The sequence below is a fragment of the Phallusia mammillata genome, chromosome 6 (genome assembly GCF_965637545.1).
Source record: "Phallusia mammillata chromosome 6, kaPhaMamm4.hap1.1, whole genome shotgun sequence".
NCBI lineage: Eukaryota > Metazoa > Chordata > Ascidiacea > Phlebobranchia > Ascidiidae > Phallusia > Phallusia mammillata.
Window position 1 is genome coordinate 24,692,676 of NC_137257.1, and position 17,910 is coordinate 24,710,585.

At 36.3% G+C, this 17,910-nt stretch overlaps 3 protein-coding genes across 3 annotated transcripts; all 3 read left to right on the forward strand.

The window, feature by feature from the left end:
- Positions 1-409: 409 nt before the first annotated feature.
- On the forward strand, positions 410-11,910 carry LOC145233226 (uncharacterized). The gene is made up of 8 exons (XM_080097916.1): positions 410-2,075; positions 7,553-7,586; positions 7,988-8,035; positions 9,102-9,218; positions 9,776-9,861; positions 9,981-10,077; positions 10,352-10,432; positions 11,449-11,910. The coding sequence occupies exons 1-8, from the start codon at positions 2,061-2,063 to the stop codon at positions 11,838-11,840; spliced, it is 870 nt and encodes a 289-aa protein (XP_079954042.1). The 5' UTR covers positions 410-2,060; the 3' UTR covers positions 11,841-11,910.
- Positions 11,911-11,925: 15 nt separating this feature from the next.
- On the forward strand, positions 11,926-12,737 carry LOC145234552 (NACHT, LRR and PYD domains-containing protein 2-like). The gene is made up of 2 exons (XM_080099267.1): positions 11,926-12,620; positions 12,662-12,737. Exons 1-2 carry the CDS (start codon positions 11,926-11,928, stop codon positions 12,735-12,737), a joined length of 771 nt encoding a protein of 256 aa, XP_079955393.1.
- LOC145233223 (uncharacterized) lies at positions 12,716-17,742 on the forward strand. Its single transcript, XM_080097912.1, has 2 exons — positions 12,716-13,892; positions 17,631-17,742. Exons 1-2 carry the CDS (start codon positions 12,776-12,778, stop codon positions 17,684-17,686), a joined length of 1,173 nt encoding a protein of 390 aa, XP_079954038.1. The 5' UTR covers positions 12,716-12,775; the 3' UTR covers positions 17,687-17,742.
- Positions 17,743-17,910: the final 168 nt, after the last annotated feature.

A 17,910-nucleotide genomic window follows, 5' to 3' on the forward strand; every position in this document is an offset into this window, starting at 1 on the left:
TATAAACGGCGCATTTTTCTTTCAAAGTGCAAATTTTCGGTGCCGATTCTTTGCACCTAATGCAAAATTTCCAACTAAACTAAAGTTTTAATCCAAGATAAAAAGTACGTTTTGTTTGGACAGTTTCAAATTTGTAACCTTCGTTTGGTATTTGAACTTTGCGATGCACGAGGAAATGCATAAGTCCCGAAAAGGTTATGTTTATATGTGTGCTGTGATAACAACGGCTAACAACCCTAAAAACCTTTCGAATGCCTCAAATAAGCGTGTTAATGAAGCTTTGAACTAGTTGTACACATTTCACAAACAAAAGTTTTTGTTTTGCAAATTGAGGTTTTCGAATTTCAGATGCGTTGTCTTTCAAAGAAAAGAACTGGTTTTGTCTTGGACAACTGCTTAAATTTACAAGTATGTAGTTTAAGGTTACATTCTTCCAAGAAACAAATTTAGGCAATTTTTAATTTAAATACGGTATACGAAAAATATAAAATGTACGTATTAGACAATGTGGGGATTCCCCATGTGGTAACTCTTGGCTACCATGGCAAAATGACAATGGCGTTTGTTTGAAACTTCTAGTTCCGCTTTTAGTTTTTCGGTTCCTAAAAAATGACTAGTTAGGTTGGGTCGAAGAGATCTTTGTTTTCAACAAAATTTACTAGGGTTAGTTCAGCTTTCAAAGTGTAAAGCGCTTGATTTCAGCAATTCAGCATCAGAGGTTAGGAATTTAGGACTAAAGTCCGACCAGGCGGTGCATGAAGTCTATTATAATTAAAGTTATGAATCAAAAAAAATCCATCAGGACAGTGTTTTGAAATGTAAATGTTTTGAAACGTTATATCAAGAATAAAAAAGTGTAACAGGTGGTTGTTAACTGCCATGCATATTTGAGTGGTTAAGTTTAAACTAGTGATGCACCGAAGTTTCGGTTGGCCGAAACATTTCGGCCGAATCCGTTGTTTTCCAATGTTTCGGTTTCGGCCCGAACTTTTTTGAAAATTCGGCCGAAACCGAACTTTTTTATTGCATGGAATTAAGGCCTTAAATTTCATTTTCGCCAATACGAAACATCATAAATTAACTATTTGTTGTATCTATAAAATACGAGCCACTGTGTCTGCAAAAACTTAGATGTTTAGTAAATCTTACACAATGTGAAAGTGATTTTAGTTTGTCAAAATTGAGTTCACTCGCATCAACAACACAAAGTTCAGTTGAAAACATCCATAAGAAAGGGGATTTTAGGTTCGGCCTGATTCGGCCGAAATTATGCGGCCTCATGGCCGAATATTCGGTTTCGGCCCGAACCTTTTTAGGAGGGTTCGGTGCATCACTAGTTTAAACTGCATGACTTACCAGTCTTACCAAAATGTACTTTTTATTTGTTTTGAATTTTCTGGAACTATTTTTTTGTTTAAAACGATTTTTTTTAAGGATTCAGTCACCCACTAAATTTTATATTTTAGATGTGGGTTAAACCAGATTTGGCTTTCTGCACATAACTGGCCATACATATACCCATTTAAATGAATTTGTCATGGTACTTATATACAATATCAAATGGTTACAACCTGCAATAGACCAGAACCCCACATATTGTGAAAAAACTATACAACAAAGCTTCGATTAGTTCCAAATATGTTCGAAATATCCAACAGGTTGTAATAAGTGCAGTAAACACAAAGTTGTGTGGTGGCCTTTTCTATTTTTCAGTTTATGCTGCTATGCATTTTTCAATTGCCATTTTCTTTAAAAATTGTACTTGTGCAATTGCATAACTACAACCATCAGGTTTTGGATGCTTTGTCCTCTTTTTTTGTGCCACTTCCACACACTGTTTGGACAAAACCTGAGCAAAAGTAATGAAATGTGTAAAATTTGATGAAAATATACATCTTAAGATTTTTATTTTTTCATTTAGCTACTTGTAGTATCTGACTGCTGTTTTAAACTGACAACACCTGCTTTTAGGATCATTATTAAAAACTGCCTGCTATTTAAACTGATTATCAAGTGATTAAATCAAGTGGAATAAAACAGAAGGTGGTGATCAGAGTAACATGGATCGAAACAAGGTTAATAGATTTATTTCAAATTTAGGTCACTTTGTGTTTTACAGCAACTGGGACAATTGTGTGCAAACATTTATTGTCTTCAAAATATAACACTATTTTTATGTACTCGCATATTTCTGAATCACATGGACTTTGCTATTGTCTCATGTGTCAAGTGTTTCTCAACCTGGGGTTTGCAACTTGCAAACGATTTTCAAGCGGTTCGCGAAGACACAACTACACTGGGAAAGATTTAAAACAAACTTTTCGTGTGACTTCTTTTTATTTACCAAACAGTTTGATTTAGAAAAAGCGCAACAGCATTTGCAAATATATACTTTTATTATTGGGTTTTGCCCTTTTGTGATATTAAAAAACATGAAATATTGAACAATTTATGGTAACATGAGCCATTACCATAATTGTAAGAGTTTTTTGTACTGCAAAAAGCTGAACTGTTACAGTGAGTTTTAAAAAACAATGTATGATAAACACATTGTATAGATCAGCAGTTCCTAAACCGTTTTTAAAAAATTGCCTGGTGGACCCTTGCAATTATTTTGTTATGTTGCCGCCCTATAAAAATTGAAGAATGCTCTGGAAAATGCAAAAAACACACCAATGGAAGAAAAAGAAAAAAAAAACTATCAAATACGGTAGACGTTAAATGCGATAGATGGACTTGTTTTGCTGCAATTACCTCATCAATCTTTGATTTTGGTTTAGGATAGCGCAACTATCATGTCGTTTACTACATCCAGTCGGTTTCGGTATTTCGCAAAAAAGTTATGTTTAAAACTTTTTTAATATTTTTTTCTAGTATAGCATAACAGTACAGATATAATGTTGAAAACATTCGCCAACCAAAGACTAATATAAAGCAAGCAATACTTCCCAGAAAGTTTTATCATTGAATCACAATCAATGCCGTACATTGTGTGCCCTCTGAAAGTAAAGCAGGGGTGTGCAACAGGCGGCCCGCCAAACTATTTATTCACTAGCTTTTGTTAAATCTCCAAAGTTACTATACTATACAAGTATACATAACTAGTATGAGCTAAACCAGCGTTTTCCAACCAGTTTGCAAGTACTGAACCGAATGTGACGTAATAATTCCCTTTGTCTATTAAACAATTATTTTGTTGTGAAAGCATGTATTGATGCTTTGGAAGAATTTCAAATTTATCTTACACATGAATAAAATTGTATGGCCCTCGCTTGATGTCCGAAATTGGTATCTGGCCCACCGGCGAAACATGTTGCACACCCCTGCCTAAAAGACTAATTCTCCTTGTGGACCCTCTGAAACTGCTGTACGGGCCCCAGTTGGTCCGCAGACCCCGGTTTGGGAACCGCTGGTCTAGATAAAACTTCCTAAATGTGTTTGTAAGTTGTGTTGTGTTGTAAAAACTCTAATTGGGGTCACACTGCAAAAAAATGTTGAGAACCACTGGTCTAGACAGTGACAGCGTGGTTGTTTTGTATATGTTGTATCACAATTCAACTTTTTTGTACACATATCAGGTTGGCCAGTGTATTACAAACTATTTTTTAATTTTTAGTTCAGTGGTTCTCCATGTGGGCACCACCGTTTGCTGTCATTGCAGTTGCACTAAAGAATAGATAGTTGATTGGTTGGGCACTGAGAGAAGATTGTTCAAACTAGAGATGTACTGAATATTTGGTTTGTCGAATGTAATTTGCCCGATTTGGTACAACTCTAGTTAAAACAAAATATAAATTAAATGATATTTATGTCACAAGGGATTTTTTGTAAAATGCAATTCCTCATTTACTAGGGATTGTCTGCACTTTAAGAGCAAAATTTGTAGGTGATAGATGAGTTGTGCTTGTTATGTTATGTGTTTGTGTGTTATAACCATTAGCATATTTGCATTAGATGCTAAAATATAACTTGTGCCAGGTTAGGTGTTTTGCATCTTTGCTTTGTATTGACATTGTTTCAAATAAACTAGTTTTAATTTTTATATGTTTTGAGGGGGGCAATTTTAACTTTTGCAGGTGTAAAAGGGGCGCTATGGTTAAAAAGGTTGAAAAACAATGCTTTAGTTGAATTCATCCATTTTTTGCTCAGCGATAAGGCACTACTACCAAAGAAAATTGTGGTGGTTAAATAAGGGCTATTGGGCTGCAGTGCAAAATGGTTACTGTTTTTTTTTATCAGTCAGCTGTTTAGAAATTACGTTGTTTAGTTGATTAGAATAAGCTATCAGCTGCACAGCAATGCTAGGTTGTTTTTGTTATTTTCTGTTTACATTTTCAATTTTGGTGTGAGGTTCCATACCTTGTGGTTTTGACCTGATATAAATATACTTGTGGGGTTTCGTTAAAAGATATTTTTGCCAGTTTGATGTCCCTTCTGTTTAAATAAATTCTACCCATTATCAAACCAGACTTGCCAAAGTCCAAAATGATTTTGACTTGAGGCTACGTTGCACTATACCTTATAGTTTGTCATTTTTGACACACCCCATAGATGTCTGCTTATTTTTAACAGAAGCCTAGATTTGAGACCTAAAGCTTTCTTAAAAAAAGGTTACACAAAAAAGCATGTTTGTATTAAGTGGACAACCCTAGAACTTTATACATAATGTCATCATTCCATTCTGCAAACTCATCGATATTAAAACATTGCTATTTCATCAATTACACAAAAACAATACAAGCTCATCTTGACTGGTTCAATTAAGCTTCAGGTTCGACACCAAACGAAATATTGGTTAAAATCCATTTCAGGTTTTTTGAAAAATGTAGTTTATGGTTTGGGTTTGTGGGTTTGAATTTAGTTCAGGTGCGAGTCCTCTGTGGCTACAGGTGAACTTAAAAGACATATATAATATGTGTATGGCACAGTTAAAAACAATTTGTCTTTGTCACAATGTAGCTTTTTAATTATGGGTATTTGTTTTTCTTCTTTTCTTCTTTAGTGTCTAATGCAGGTTTGTTACATGCACTTGGTCAAGAAAGGGTGCTTCAAATTTAATTTAATATTCACACATTTTGGTTAGTTACCCAAAGTTGGTCCACCAGAAGTTTGACTCCAAATGACCTAGCGGTTCACCCACAGGCCCCCAAAACAAGAAATTTTAAAAACGGCTGTACTTACTAAAGTACATTATTTGGGGAATTTCATACTTTGCTAGTTGGTGCATTGTACAGTTTTTTACATCTATTTGTAACTTTTAGTTGGATTCACCCATTAGCCCTAAATATTCGTTATTAGGTTTACCTGTACTTAAGTTCAGAACAGTGACGGAGAGACTAGAGTCAGTGACTCCAGTCGAGTTTAACTTAAATCACTTTTTTTTTAATTTTTTGGCCTTACTCGAATCTCAGCTGTGAAATGATTTGACTCAGATTTGGTGTGCCACTAAAATAAAGAATTTTACCAGAAAAATTTAACTTAACAGGCAGAACCTAGTTAGTTTCAACTAAACAGCACTTTACTTTGCGATACATAGTTATTATTGGCTCCTTCACATCTTGATTTTAATCAGTTTTTTTCTTCAGTGAAGTTTGTCCATGCACTTTTGGTATCAAAACTGTAATGGATTTGAATGAAACTTTCACAGATGGTAGATATGGTCTTGTAGATGTGCCTTCTGCTTTATTTGTCTGGATAACCACAGTATTTACCCGCTGGTCCCCAAATGTAAATGTTTTTTTGTGTGTGTGTTGCTGGACACCACAAACTGAAGGTCTCTGTGGTGTACTAGTGTTAGAAAGGCAACCAGACATATGTTAGTTGTGTTTGTGTATTGTTTGGTGGACTTTGTGCTCACTGCAGTTAGGGGCTGTAACAGCCTTATGACATCAAAAGCATTAACGGTTGTTCCTCAAAACACCTCTAGTGGTCAAAATCTTAAACATTACCTAATTGGGACCAAATTTTACAGGGCTGTTAATAGGGTAATTGTGGTTTCATATTTTACCCAATCAGTTACCCCACTAGCCCTCTTAAACTGTGATTTTATTAAACAGTGTTGAAATTAAATGAAATATGGTCAGCTTGTAGAATTGGGTCAATTTTTTAAATAGTGTTTATGTTGAATGGAATTTGAATAGCTTGTAGAAATTGCCATTTCTAGATGTTGATTGTTGTGTTTTACCCTATAGCTCCAACACTTACCCACTAGCCCGCTAAAATAAGTTATTTTTTAACAATGTCTACTTAAAGGTCAGTGGTATTCGTTTTGTGAAACAAAGTTAAGTAAACAATTTGTTATGTATACCTTTTTAGCAAAGGTTTCTTAATTTATAGTGTCTCTAATACAACTGTTAAGGTTTTCCATGAAAACTTGGGTTTAAAAACTGACCTTGGACGACAATATCAAGGTCAAAGCAAGAGATTGAATTGAAAGTATTTTTTTCTGTTCTTTCTTACTGTTTTTTTTTATGGAAGGACAAAAGTGATGGACAAAGAATAAAAACCTTTTTTAAGGTTGTGTTTATGCTTTCTAATATTTTGTCCTTAAAAACCTAAAAATAACAGGAAGATTTTTTAGTGCAAGTAACTAATTCGCATAAATATGTGGAGGGACCCATTCGTTTTTGCTTGCAAATGTGTGTAGGTTAAATGGTGTGTATAGCAAAATGGCAAACAAGATATTAAACATATAAAATGGAACTTTATAGGGAAGACACCTTTCTAGTTGTTTAAAAAATGAGAAGTAACGCATCATTTTTTATCTGAGACAAATTTGCATAAACACATGTGTGGGGACAAATGCGTTTTCGCTTTCAAAAACAATCACATTTGTAGATCAAGTGATGTGTATAGCAAATTGGCAAACAGCATGTAGAATATATAAAATGGAAATATATGGAAAAGCCTCCTTTTTTAGTTTTAATATGAAATAAACTTAGCAATGCTAGGTTTCAGTACAGTTTAGGTAAATGTTTTCTCTGAACATAAAGGATAAACTGGATGTTACCAAAAACCTTGAAAGGTTATGAATGGTCTTATCGGTGGCTTTTGCACCATTGAGCCAGGTGTTATCACACGACCATTGGTGCGCACTGCGTTTTTTTCTACCGCCTTTTTTGTGTGTGTTTTGCCACCCTTTTCGCTTTATAATAACTTGTGTTTGCAATGTATGTCATTACCCTGATGAAGGTGTTTCGTATGGGACATCGAAACGTTGGCATATTACAAAAAAAAACTGCCGGAAGAGCTAAAAATTTTGTTGTTATGAATGGTCATTCAGTTTGGCTGCCACGGGATACAAAGTTCTGAACAATTTGTAATGCTTTTGCCACAACATAACAGCTAATTTCTAATTAGCATAAATGTGCGTGTGAAGACCTATTCGATTATGCTTGTGAAAACAACCATGTTAATGTGGCAAATGAAATTAGATTGTCATAAAATTGTTGAATGAATACAGAATATTTAAATTTGCAATAAATAAAATGGCCACCATTGAAACATTTAACACCCAAACTTTATTTTGCTTACAAGTACTTTTGTTTTTCAGAAACCCCCAGGATCGCATATTGGACACCATGCAGGTAGTTGAATTTTGTTATGAAACAATTTTATGATAGTTTATTGTTTGATTAAGTTTTTCTTTTTGTACATTTTTTTCATTTACATGAGAAAATTTGTTTGCCAGAAATTATTTTAGTATTGTTTCTTATATTTTAATCTGTTTTTTTCTGCTCAAAACAGCTTACTTTTGTGTGTGTTGAAGCCGCTAAAGACCTGACAACTGAAAGAAGTTTGTCTGCTTAGCTAACACACACAAGAGGTGACTGGTGGTCAACATGCACATATTGTGAAACACAGAACAAAAGATAGTTTTGAACTGCCCTATAGTTAACATAATTTAATACTGGCAATCGGCTGAAATATATTTTTGCTCTTCATTACCACAGATGGAAAATAAAATAAAACAAACATACTTTTGCAGATAATTTTTACACCAAAATATCAATTCAACTCATCGGAGCTAGTGCAGGTAATGTATCTTTTTTAAATATGGACGGACTTTGCTTGTTTTAACTTTTCAAAAAATGTATGGTTATGGGACGGTCAATATAGATTACCTTCCTTTTTACCCCTAAAACCAATTGATTAAACCAGGGGTCCCCAAAGTAAAGAGTACAGTCCAAGTACAGTCTGTCAGGGTTTTTAATCCGGACCACTGCACTCAAAAAAAATTTATGATGCAAACATTGGAGAACATGCCTTGTTGGATTTTTTGAAACAGGCTGTAAAATCAATCATCATCTGCTTCTACATAATGTGTGATGATTTGTTTGTTATAGATTCCCTGGTTGCATTTTGTTTTCCCTTGCTTGTCCAAAATGTTGTGTTTGATCAAGATAGGGTGTTTCAACCTTTTTGAATTTAAACACTGATTATAGTGATCTAAAATTTATCCTCCTAAACTTTGGTTCACCCACAACCCCGCAAATTTCAAATGAAATTTTGAAAGCTTTGTTTCTCAAAGTATGTAACTATAAGTTTCGGGCTTCATTAATTGAGACCTTTTATGAGGTTTGAAACAAATTGTTTACTTTTATTTAAAGGCACTTATTTTTACCCTTTAACCCCCAAATATTTATTTTGTTCACATACTTTTTTGGTTCATCCTGATCCAATGAAATCTTATTTAATTGCAAATATGGTGCTTAATGTTTGTTGTTTAATTTTAGATCTATTCATTTATATTTTAAGTTGGTCTTCCTACTTAGCTGCGATATACAGTAATTCAGCAGTTATATGATTTCCAACAGTAGCAAGCTTCTGTGTTTATAATTCTGATGTAAGTCAGAATGTTTTATTACTTTTTCAAGAAATAAACTAATGTAAAATAAATTACATTTTAAGTCACTGTTAAAAACGACAAAACAACATTTTTCCTGTAAATATCTGCTTCAGGAGTGATAATTGCCCTACTATTCGGTCAGCAAACGGTGTGCATAATGAAACTGGTAATTTAGTCGTAAATATGATCAAATGTTGCTGCACAGTCAGAAAAGGGTAGATAATCTCAAATCTAAAGTGCATTTTTGTTGCAGTGTTAGGATTACGGCAGCTGATTGCAACGTTAAAACTTCCCTTGTCATTCACACTCAGTATTCTGGCAGCATCAGCTTTCTGTTTTGGTGTCAACTGGTATTACCTGGATTTTATTGGTAAGCAGTTTTGATGGAATGTTGTCCACACAGTAAAGTTGCTAGCACCCACTCATCACTATAACTCAATAGATTGAGTTAATAAATGTCTATTCAGCAGCCTTTTAAGATCCGGTACACCAGGCTGTATTAAGCAGTTTAGCGACACAAGCACATACCATACGTCTTTGGCACCCAATACAGTGGTAGCTTGTGACTTGTTGGTGGCTGGGTGGTGAGAAAAGTGAGTCTAAAAGCTAAAACTGCTGATTTGCTGTTGTAACATTTATACTCACATTAGACGGCTCAGTGTCAACTAAAAAAAATCCTAATTTAAGCACACTAAAGATTCTGTGGTGACTGCTTAACCTTGTTCTAAGCAAGTGCTTACTCTGCCTAATGGTTAATCCAGTCGTGGCTCTGAACACATGATAAATGCATCACGCACAAAGATGTTTCTAGAACACTATGTGGGTGTTTATGTGTGATCTATTAAAGACTGTTACACATAAATTATTTGTAAATTTCCTAGTAGGACCATTTCACCATAGCCCAAACTTTACGTTTATGTGTTACAGTGACCAGCTGGTTCATTTCTCCTGTGCTAATCGGATTTGCAGCAGTTTTGCTTTTCTACTTAGTGGAGAGATTCATCCTACGTTCGGTAAATCGAATTCGTTTAAAAATCTATGGTTACATTATTCAAGCAACGGGTGTTTGGATTAAGAAGTTTCAATGATTTTGTGATAGCATATGAAACTGTTTTGTATTGGTGTACCGCAGAATGATCCGTTAAAAAACTCCCTTCGCTTGATGCCGCTGTTTTACTTGGTTGCTGTTGGTATAAACACCGCTTTCTTCTTTCACGCTGGTGCTTCATGTAAGTTCATTGAGTTCGAAATGTTTTATAAAACAACCGGGTCTTGTGTATCTAAGTTTGGTGGTTGCCATCACGGTATTACTGCCAAGCTGAAAGGAAGATCGAAATGTTTTGTTGTAACATAACGCATTGTTTCATCTGTAACCACAAGCTTAACTTGTACGTAGATTTAACATAAGTTTATTGTTTGATTTACCCCTAGTTCCTTACAACATCTGGACATACAAACTTTTTTAATGTAATTGTCATCTATATCGGCGCATTATTTTTGCAGTGTTGGGGTTTGACAACCTCCAGCTACGGACAACGCTGCCTATTGCACTCGTTTCGATGGCAATAATCTTCATTTTACTAGGTAATACAAATGTGAAAGCTTTGTGTTTATTTGCAAGCAGACATTTCAGTATTGTTTGCTAAAATTAAAATGTTTGTACCAGCTGAGTTTAAAAAGGTTAGCCCTGGGATAGAATAAACACTCGATACTTCAAAAATAAGGTGGTTACAGGGAACAGCACGTTCCTATAACTTAAAGGTGCTTAATCTGTTGTCACACATTTCAAACATAAATTCACGTTTTCAAAGCATTAAATCCACATAACCCGACTTTTTTGCAACTTCGCCAAAATTTTAGGGCAGTTTTGTGAACGCTGCAAATTTTGCGCGTATGTCTAAGATTTTAAAAACTAAGTAACCAAACATTTTTCTTTTTGTTACACACTGGATAAAATGCACCAACAATAAAGATGACGTCAGGTTTTTGAGTGGTGTAAACGTTTTTGTTGTTGTAAAAGTACTTTATTAAATAGTCCCTATTGCTATAGATATGCGTTTATTAGTACAACGTACTTTTTGTACGCCATGTAGATAGTTACATATTCGGGATAATTTCACAAATCGAATCTATGTAAAAAATTATAATGTTACTACGGTGTGTATGTGTGTAACAACGTAAAAAAGGTTACAATTTTAGAATTTCTATGCTTGTGACATTAAGGAAACTTTTTATGAAAATCAACCTATAATGTACTCCAAATATATTCTGAGTTAACAATACTTGTGTGGCGACCTCACTACCGTGTTCGCTTATGCGCATCGTATGGTGCTATTTGCCTTTTTCTTTTGATCTCCATTGCCACTTCATAAACGGTTTCTACCTCTCACACGTTTCTAACATGACTCAGACATGGCGCCGCTGCACAAGAGGTAGACTCTACCCGGTAGAGCTTAGAGCAAAGCGAAACCGGCATTTATAAATGGGCAATGACGATCAAAAGAAAAAGGCAAATAGCGCGCTTTGACGCGCATAGGCGAAGCAGTAGTCGCTATACTAGAATCATAACCTATATTTTTGTTATATTAATATGTACTCAGATAATAGTTTAGAAGAAGCAGCAGAGACAATTCGACAACATCAATGGGAAAAACTTAAACCAAACGAAGTTTTTCTTGATCTGGCCAGAAGTCAGTCAGCACTTCCTGATGTTTATCAGAGCTTGGCTGAAAGCAACATCTTCAAAATCAAGAAACCACCCAAAAAGGAGCCTTTCCATTCATCCACAGAGAGGAAAGGAATCAAAATGTTTAATGCTTCAAAAAGGATTGACTTTCATAATTTACTAACAACTATGATGGGCATCGGTTTTATGGCTCTAATTGGCCCCCCAGGCTGTGGAAAAACAACAGTGGCCAAGAGATTGGCTTTGCCAAAAAAAAGATGCACATTTTTTGGTGATTTTTCTGAGGTTTATGGATCTAGGTTATGAAACGGTTCTCACTCCTCAGCAGCTACTCATTGATTTTCCCTTTAAAGATTTGAACCAAACAACTAAAGATAATGCTTTTCAATGGATGTTAAAAAATCAAGAGAAATGCGCTTTTGTGTTAGATGGCTACGATCAATGGTCATTGTCTCTAAGCAACATAAAGCAAGCCGATATGTCGTATGAAAAACCTTCACCAATTCAGCAGCTTGTTGCTAATCTCTGCTGCAAAAACTTGTTTAGCAAATCCCTGCTAATTTTCACGTCCCGGCCTCATGCAATTCTTTCGATTCCAATGCATCTGCGTCCAAAAGTCACCGTTGTTGTTGGAGATCTTCCAACAGATGGCATGCGAAAACTATTTAAAGCATTTGCCGGGGATCAAGCAGATCATTTATGGACCACGTGGAACTCTAATGCACCGCAGTTAATTCAACTTTGTCACAACCCATTGATGTTACAACTGGTGGTTTACGCTGGTTTGAGTGGCAATGTCGATAAACTTAACACAATAACCAATGTGTTCTTACAATTTTTACACGAATTAGAAAACTCTGTTTACAAAAAAGGTTTGAAATTTCCCGAACTTATCGAACCACTTGGTGGAATGGCTTACGACGGAATGGATCGCAAAACTGTTGTTTTTAATTATGAAAATTTACAAAAGACGGGCTTGGACGATGCAAATGTACAAGATTTCGTCATCAAGGTTGCTTCATGGACAAACCTATTCGATGGAGACAAGGCAACATTCTGCTTCATACACCAGTCGTTGCAAGAAATGTTTGCAGCCATGTACATCTGCATGAAAATGCCTGATTCAGAGTTCAACCGCATCATCCACCAGGTGGTGTACAAAAGTCACTGGTCAATGGTTCGGCGCTTCATGTGTGGACTTAACATTCACGTGTTGCGCTCGTGGAGTGCGGAGCTAAAAAATGGCGGACAAACCAAGTTACGCACAGGCGGTAAATAAAACAGCGGTAGGATTAAGAAGACCGAATTGTCTTAACTTCAAAACTGGAAATGTATGCAAGCGTCATGATGCAATCGAGATTTTGAAAAATTTGGATTTCTCAATAAAAAAAGTCATTGGAATAGCTGAAATGCGAGGGAACAGCATAGATGTTACTTGCACAAGCCGACAAAATACTCTTGAACTTTATGCAAAGTTGTCAGGTAAAGTTAAACAACTTAAACTTTACGAAAGCGACAGGATTAATGTTGCGATTGGATGGGTGCCGGTGCCGTTTCCAAATGAAATTTTAGCTGAAGCACTTTCTGATAGATACGGCAAAGTGTTAAAAATAATACACAGAAAAGGTAAAGAAGGGCTGCTATCTGGAATGCGCATCGCAACTATGAATGCTGAAGATGTGGAGAAAAAACCTATCCCAAGCTATATAAGGATTGGAAACTGCGAATTTTATGTTACCTACAACGGTCAAGTTTTCACTTGTAAATACTGTGGTAAGGAAGGTCACAAACAAGCTGAATGTTCACAAAGAAAAAGCGATTTTCCTGTGTTAACTGGAACTGTAGAAGGAAAACAGTTGGAAACTGGACAGCGTACAAACGCTGATAACACTTCCCCGACTCGCCCTGAGGTGGCCGAATGCAATCAAAAAATCACAACAAATGCGCCTGACCTAATTGTTGGTGACCAGCAGGAAAATCGCGAGGATTCGGGCAACCTACCTGTAACAGAAAGCGGGATGACAAGCACCCCACAAGACAAGAAGGCACCTTTAAAAACAGCCAGCAGGAAAAGACTGGAACGAAGCCCTGAGGAGTTTCCACAAAGCAAAAGCTTTTGTGAGAAAACTATTTCACTAATCTGTCCAGGGTGCCAAGCAGAAGCGCATCTAACTGAAGAATCAAAGACGTTTATATGTTGGAGCTGCTCAAAAAAGTTTTTGGTAGCAATTAAATGCTGCATTGAAGAGCTCTTCCTGGTCCAGGAAAACACGAAAACGTGTCAGTGCCCGGGCTGCAACAATCGAATGAGATGGATGCCGTGTTGCAGAGACTTCCAACCGGAATTCCAAGTGGAAGGTAATTTATTTGAATGTGTTGTGTGCCAAAAGTTTTCATTAACTTGTCTATGTAAAACCGTTAATTTATTGCCGAACGTGACAACGAGCCAAGAATGTTCTAACATAGATTGTAGATGCAAAATTATTAATTGTAAGTGTGGTCAGAAATTGTCTCGTCTTATCAGTCCCAGCCAACCGTTTTTGTGCGAATGTGGCATAGAATATGAATGGGACATTAATATTGGAGTACAAGTGCAAAAATGAAATATCACTCTCTCTCTTTAGATTTTATGGCTCTTAAAATTAATTCTCACAATGTTCGAGGTTTAAACCTAGCTCTAAAAAGGAAAACTATATTTAAATATTTGCACCGTAAAAAATGTCATGTAGCATTCTTACAAGAAACACATGGCTGTGAGAAGAATGAAAAATTGTGGGGAATGGAGTGGGGCGGTGAAGCGTTTTGGGCACACGGAAGCACCAATAGTCGAGGGGTCGCAATTCTCTTTGCCAAACATCTTTCCTACTCTTTAACGAATATATACCGAGACGTAGACGGTAGATTTATAATGATAGAAGCGACCATCAATTCGCAGCCACTATTGTTTGTAAACGTTTATGCACCAAACAAAGATGATCCAGACTTTTTTGAAAAATTATTTGCCACGCTTAACGGATTTTCAACCGCGTCAATTATAATGGGAGGAGACTTTAATCTTGTAATTAATACAGACCTAGATAAAACCGGAAAATCAATCCACAGTAACCAAAAAGCAAAAGCTACCTTACAACGTTACATTAATCATTTCAACCTCACAGATATCTTCCGCCACAAAAACCCAATGCTGAAAAAGTTCTCAAGGGTTCAGAAAAATCCCCCAGCGGCATCTCGAATCGATTTTTATTTACTTGGTAATGATCTAATACAAAATGTAAAACAGGTCGACATTGTTCCTGGGACCATGTCCGACCACTATATGCTCGCCCTAGAGGTCGCCGTTAATCCCTTACCACGTGGAAAGGGTTACTGGAAATTAAACGCGAGTTTCCTAACCGATTTGAATTATATAGAAAAGATTAAATCCCTCATTGACATGTATAAAACGGATAATCAAGATTCCGCTATCAATCCGCATGTTATGTGGGACGCTTTAAAAGCTGTGATCCGAGGGGAAACAATCCGGTATGCATCCGAAAAAAAACGGAATAACAGCGCCAAACTAACGAAAATAGAAAAGGATATCGTCACAATTCAAAATGCTGTTTGTAACACGACGGGTACGGAACGTGACCAACTACACGACAATTTATCTGCCCTTCAAAACGAACTAGATAAACTTCTAAAGCGCCAAACAATCAGCGCCATTACCCGTAGTCGGACTCGCTGGGCTGAAGACGGAGAAAAAAATACGAAATACTTTTTAAACCTGGAAAAACGACAGGGCGAAAAGAAAAGTATAAATCGCCTAATTTCTGGATCGGAAATCCTCACAGATCAAGAAAAAATTCTGAAAAGCTTAGCGAAATTTTATGAACAATTGTATAGAAGGGATGATAAAGTCCAACATAAAAACATCAATGCGTCTAAACTAGCATCGTTGGGACTTCCCCAAATTCCGCTAGAAGCCATGGAAAAAATAGAAACTGAAATTCTGGAGACCGAGTTTTTAAACGCACTAAAAGACATGGGCAAAAATAAGTCACCGGGACTCGATGGCTTCCCCGCCGAGTTCTACCTAACATTTTGGGAAAACCTAAAAGGTCTTTTTACGGCGGCGTGGAGTTATTCGATAAAAATTGGAAATTTGACTCCTTCGCAGTCCAGAGCTGTTATAACTCTTCTTCCCAAAAAGGATAAGGACCCGCTTCACCCAGGTAGTTATAGGGCAATTACGCTACTAAATGCTGATTATAAAATTGCTTCTAAAGCAGTTAACAACAGATTACGGTCGGTTTTGAACCATGTAATCTCTTCTGACCAAAATGGTTTCATACCAAATAGATACATTGGTACTAACATTCGACTTCTATTTGATATTATAGACAGTGCCGACCACCAAAACATTCCAGGGGCAATTTTGTCATTGGACATATTCAAAGCTTTTGATACGTTAAGTTGGGATTTTATGTTTTCTGCATTAGAAGCTTTTGGTTTTGGCCCAACAATTATTAGATATGTTAAATGTTTTTACCAAAACCCGACATCGGCAATAATTAATAACAGTTTTGTATCTGCGCCATTTAAAGTCGAAAGAGGAGTGAGGCAAGGTGATCCTCTGTCTCCCACGCTTTTTGTTCTAAGTATTGAATGCCTTGGAATAATGTTAAGACAGGGGAACTTTTTAGGTATAAAAGTACATGACAAAGAATTTAAAGTTTCCATGTTTGCGGATGACACCGTTTTGTTTCTCTCCGGCAGCGATAATGATTTTCGCGAAGCATTAAGTATAATCACAGAGTTTGGCGATATGTCGGGATGCAAAATAAATATGAACAAATCAAACGCATTTTTTGTTGGTTCCAAACGATCTTGTTGCCACAAACCGATGCAACAATCCGGGCTCTTGTGGCCTTCTGAAAAAACTAGGTATTTGGGGGTTGTAATTCCAACCACGACGTGCAGCGATGAAAAATTGCTAGAATACAATTTTTTACCTATACTGCAAAAGATCAAAGTTATTGCAAACCTGTGGTCGACAAGGGGTCTTTCCTTATTGGGGAAAGTAACAATAATTAAAAGCCTACTGGTGCCAATGTTGACTTTCAAACTTTGCGTTGTGCCCGTAACAGTGTCAGCAAAATATTTGAAACAACTAATCCGTATACTGTTCCGTTTTTTATGGGGATCAAAATGGGAAAGGGTCAAACGAACAACACTGTGCGCAAGTATCGAAGAGGGAGGGGCGGGAATGATTAATGTAGAAAATTATATTCTGGCACTAAACCTTAAATGGTTTCAAAAACTTCTTGATGACAGCGTAGTTGCGAATTGGAAGCAAATCGAGGCACCATACTTAAGGGGACAAAGAGTTAACGCTTTTCTAAATGCAACTATATCGCTCAATCGAGCCGAGGTTAAACGTGTTTTACCCTTGAGAACCCTGCGCCACACCCTTGTCAGTTGCATACAAACTTTAAATCTGCTAAAAACAAAATCGACAAAAAGGACACTTTGGCTAAACAAAAAAATTAAGTACCAATCTAAAACTTTCTTTATGAAACCCCTGATCGACTCTGGCGTAATGTTACATAAACACCTATTGACTAATGAAGGAGAGTATGAAACTTACGACAACTTGGCGTTAAAATTTAATTTTCAGGCTAATAACGCAGAGTTCATTCAATTTATAAAACTTGTTTCAAGTCTGCCTGAGCAATGGGACTCAGAAAACTATATCGACCCACAAACAACTCAGTCAGAACATTTATTGAATTTTATTAAAGACACAAACAGCGTCAAAACAATTTACACAAAGCTACAAGACAGCGTGGCTCGCGTGCCAGTTAAGTCCCAAGAATTTTGGAAAAACAAGCTTTTCATAAATTTTGAGATGCCGTGGCGAGAAGTATATATTAACAACTTTAATTCCACTATTGAAAATAGGTTGAGAAGTTTTCAAATTAAATTAAATCTGAATGCCATCGTGTGCAACCAAATATTGCACTCCTTTGGGAAAATTGACTCCGACTTGTGCACATTCTGTAAAAATGCTACAGAAAACGTTTACCATGTTTTTTATTCTTGTCATGTAACTAGACTGTATTGGGAAAACGTCTGTGCATGGATTAGTGCTAGAACCCGAGTCCCACTGACGTTACCTCCCGTGAACTTACTTTTTGGTGTCCACAATGGTGGATCCGGCGATAATTTGGTGAACTGTATGTTGTTATGTGCCAGATATGTCATTTACCAATGCAAATATAGTGAAAATAAACCGACGGTATTTAGATTTGTATGCTTCCTTAACTCAGTACGTGTATCAGAATGTCATGTATCAAAAAAACGTGGAAACTTTCTTGCTTATCGCAAAAAGTGG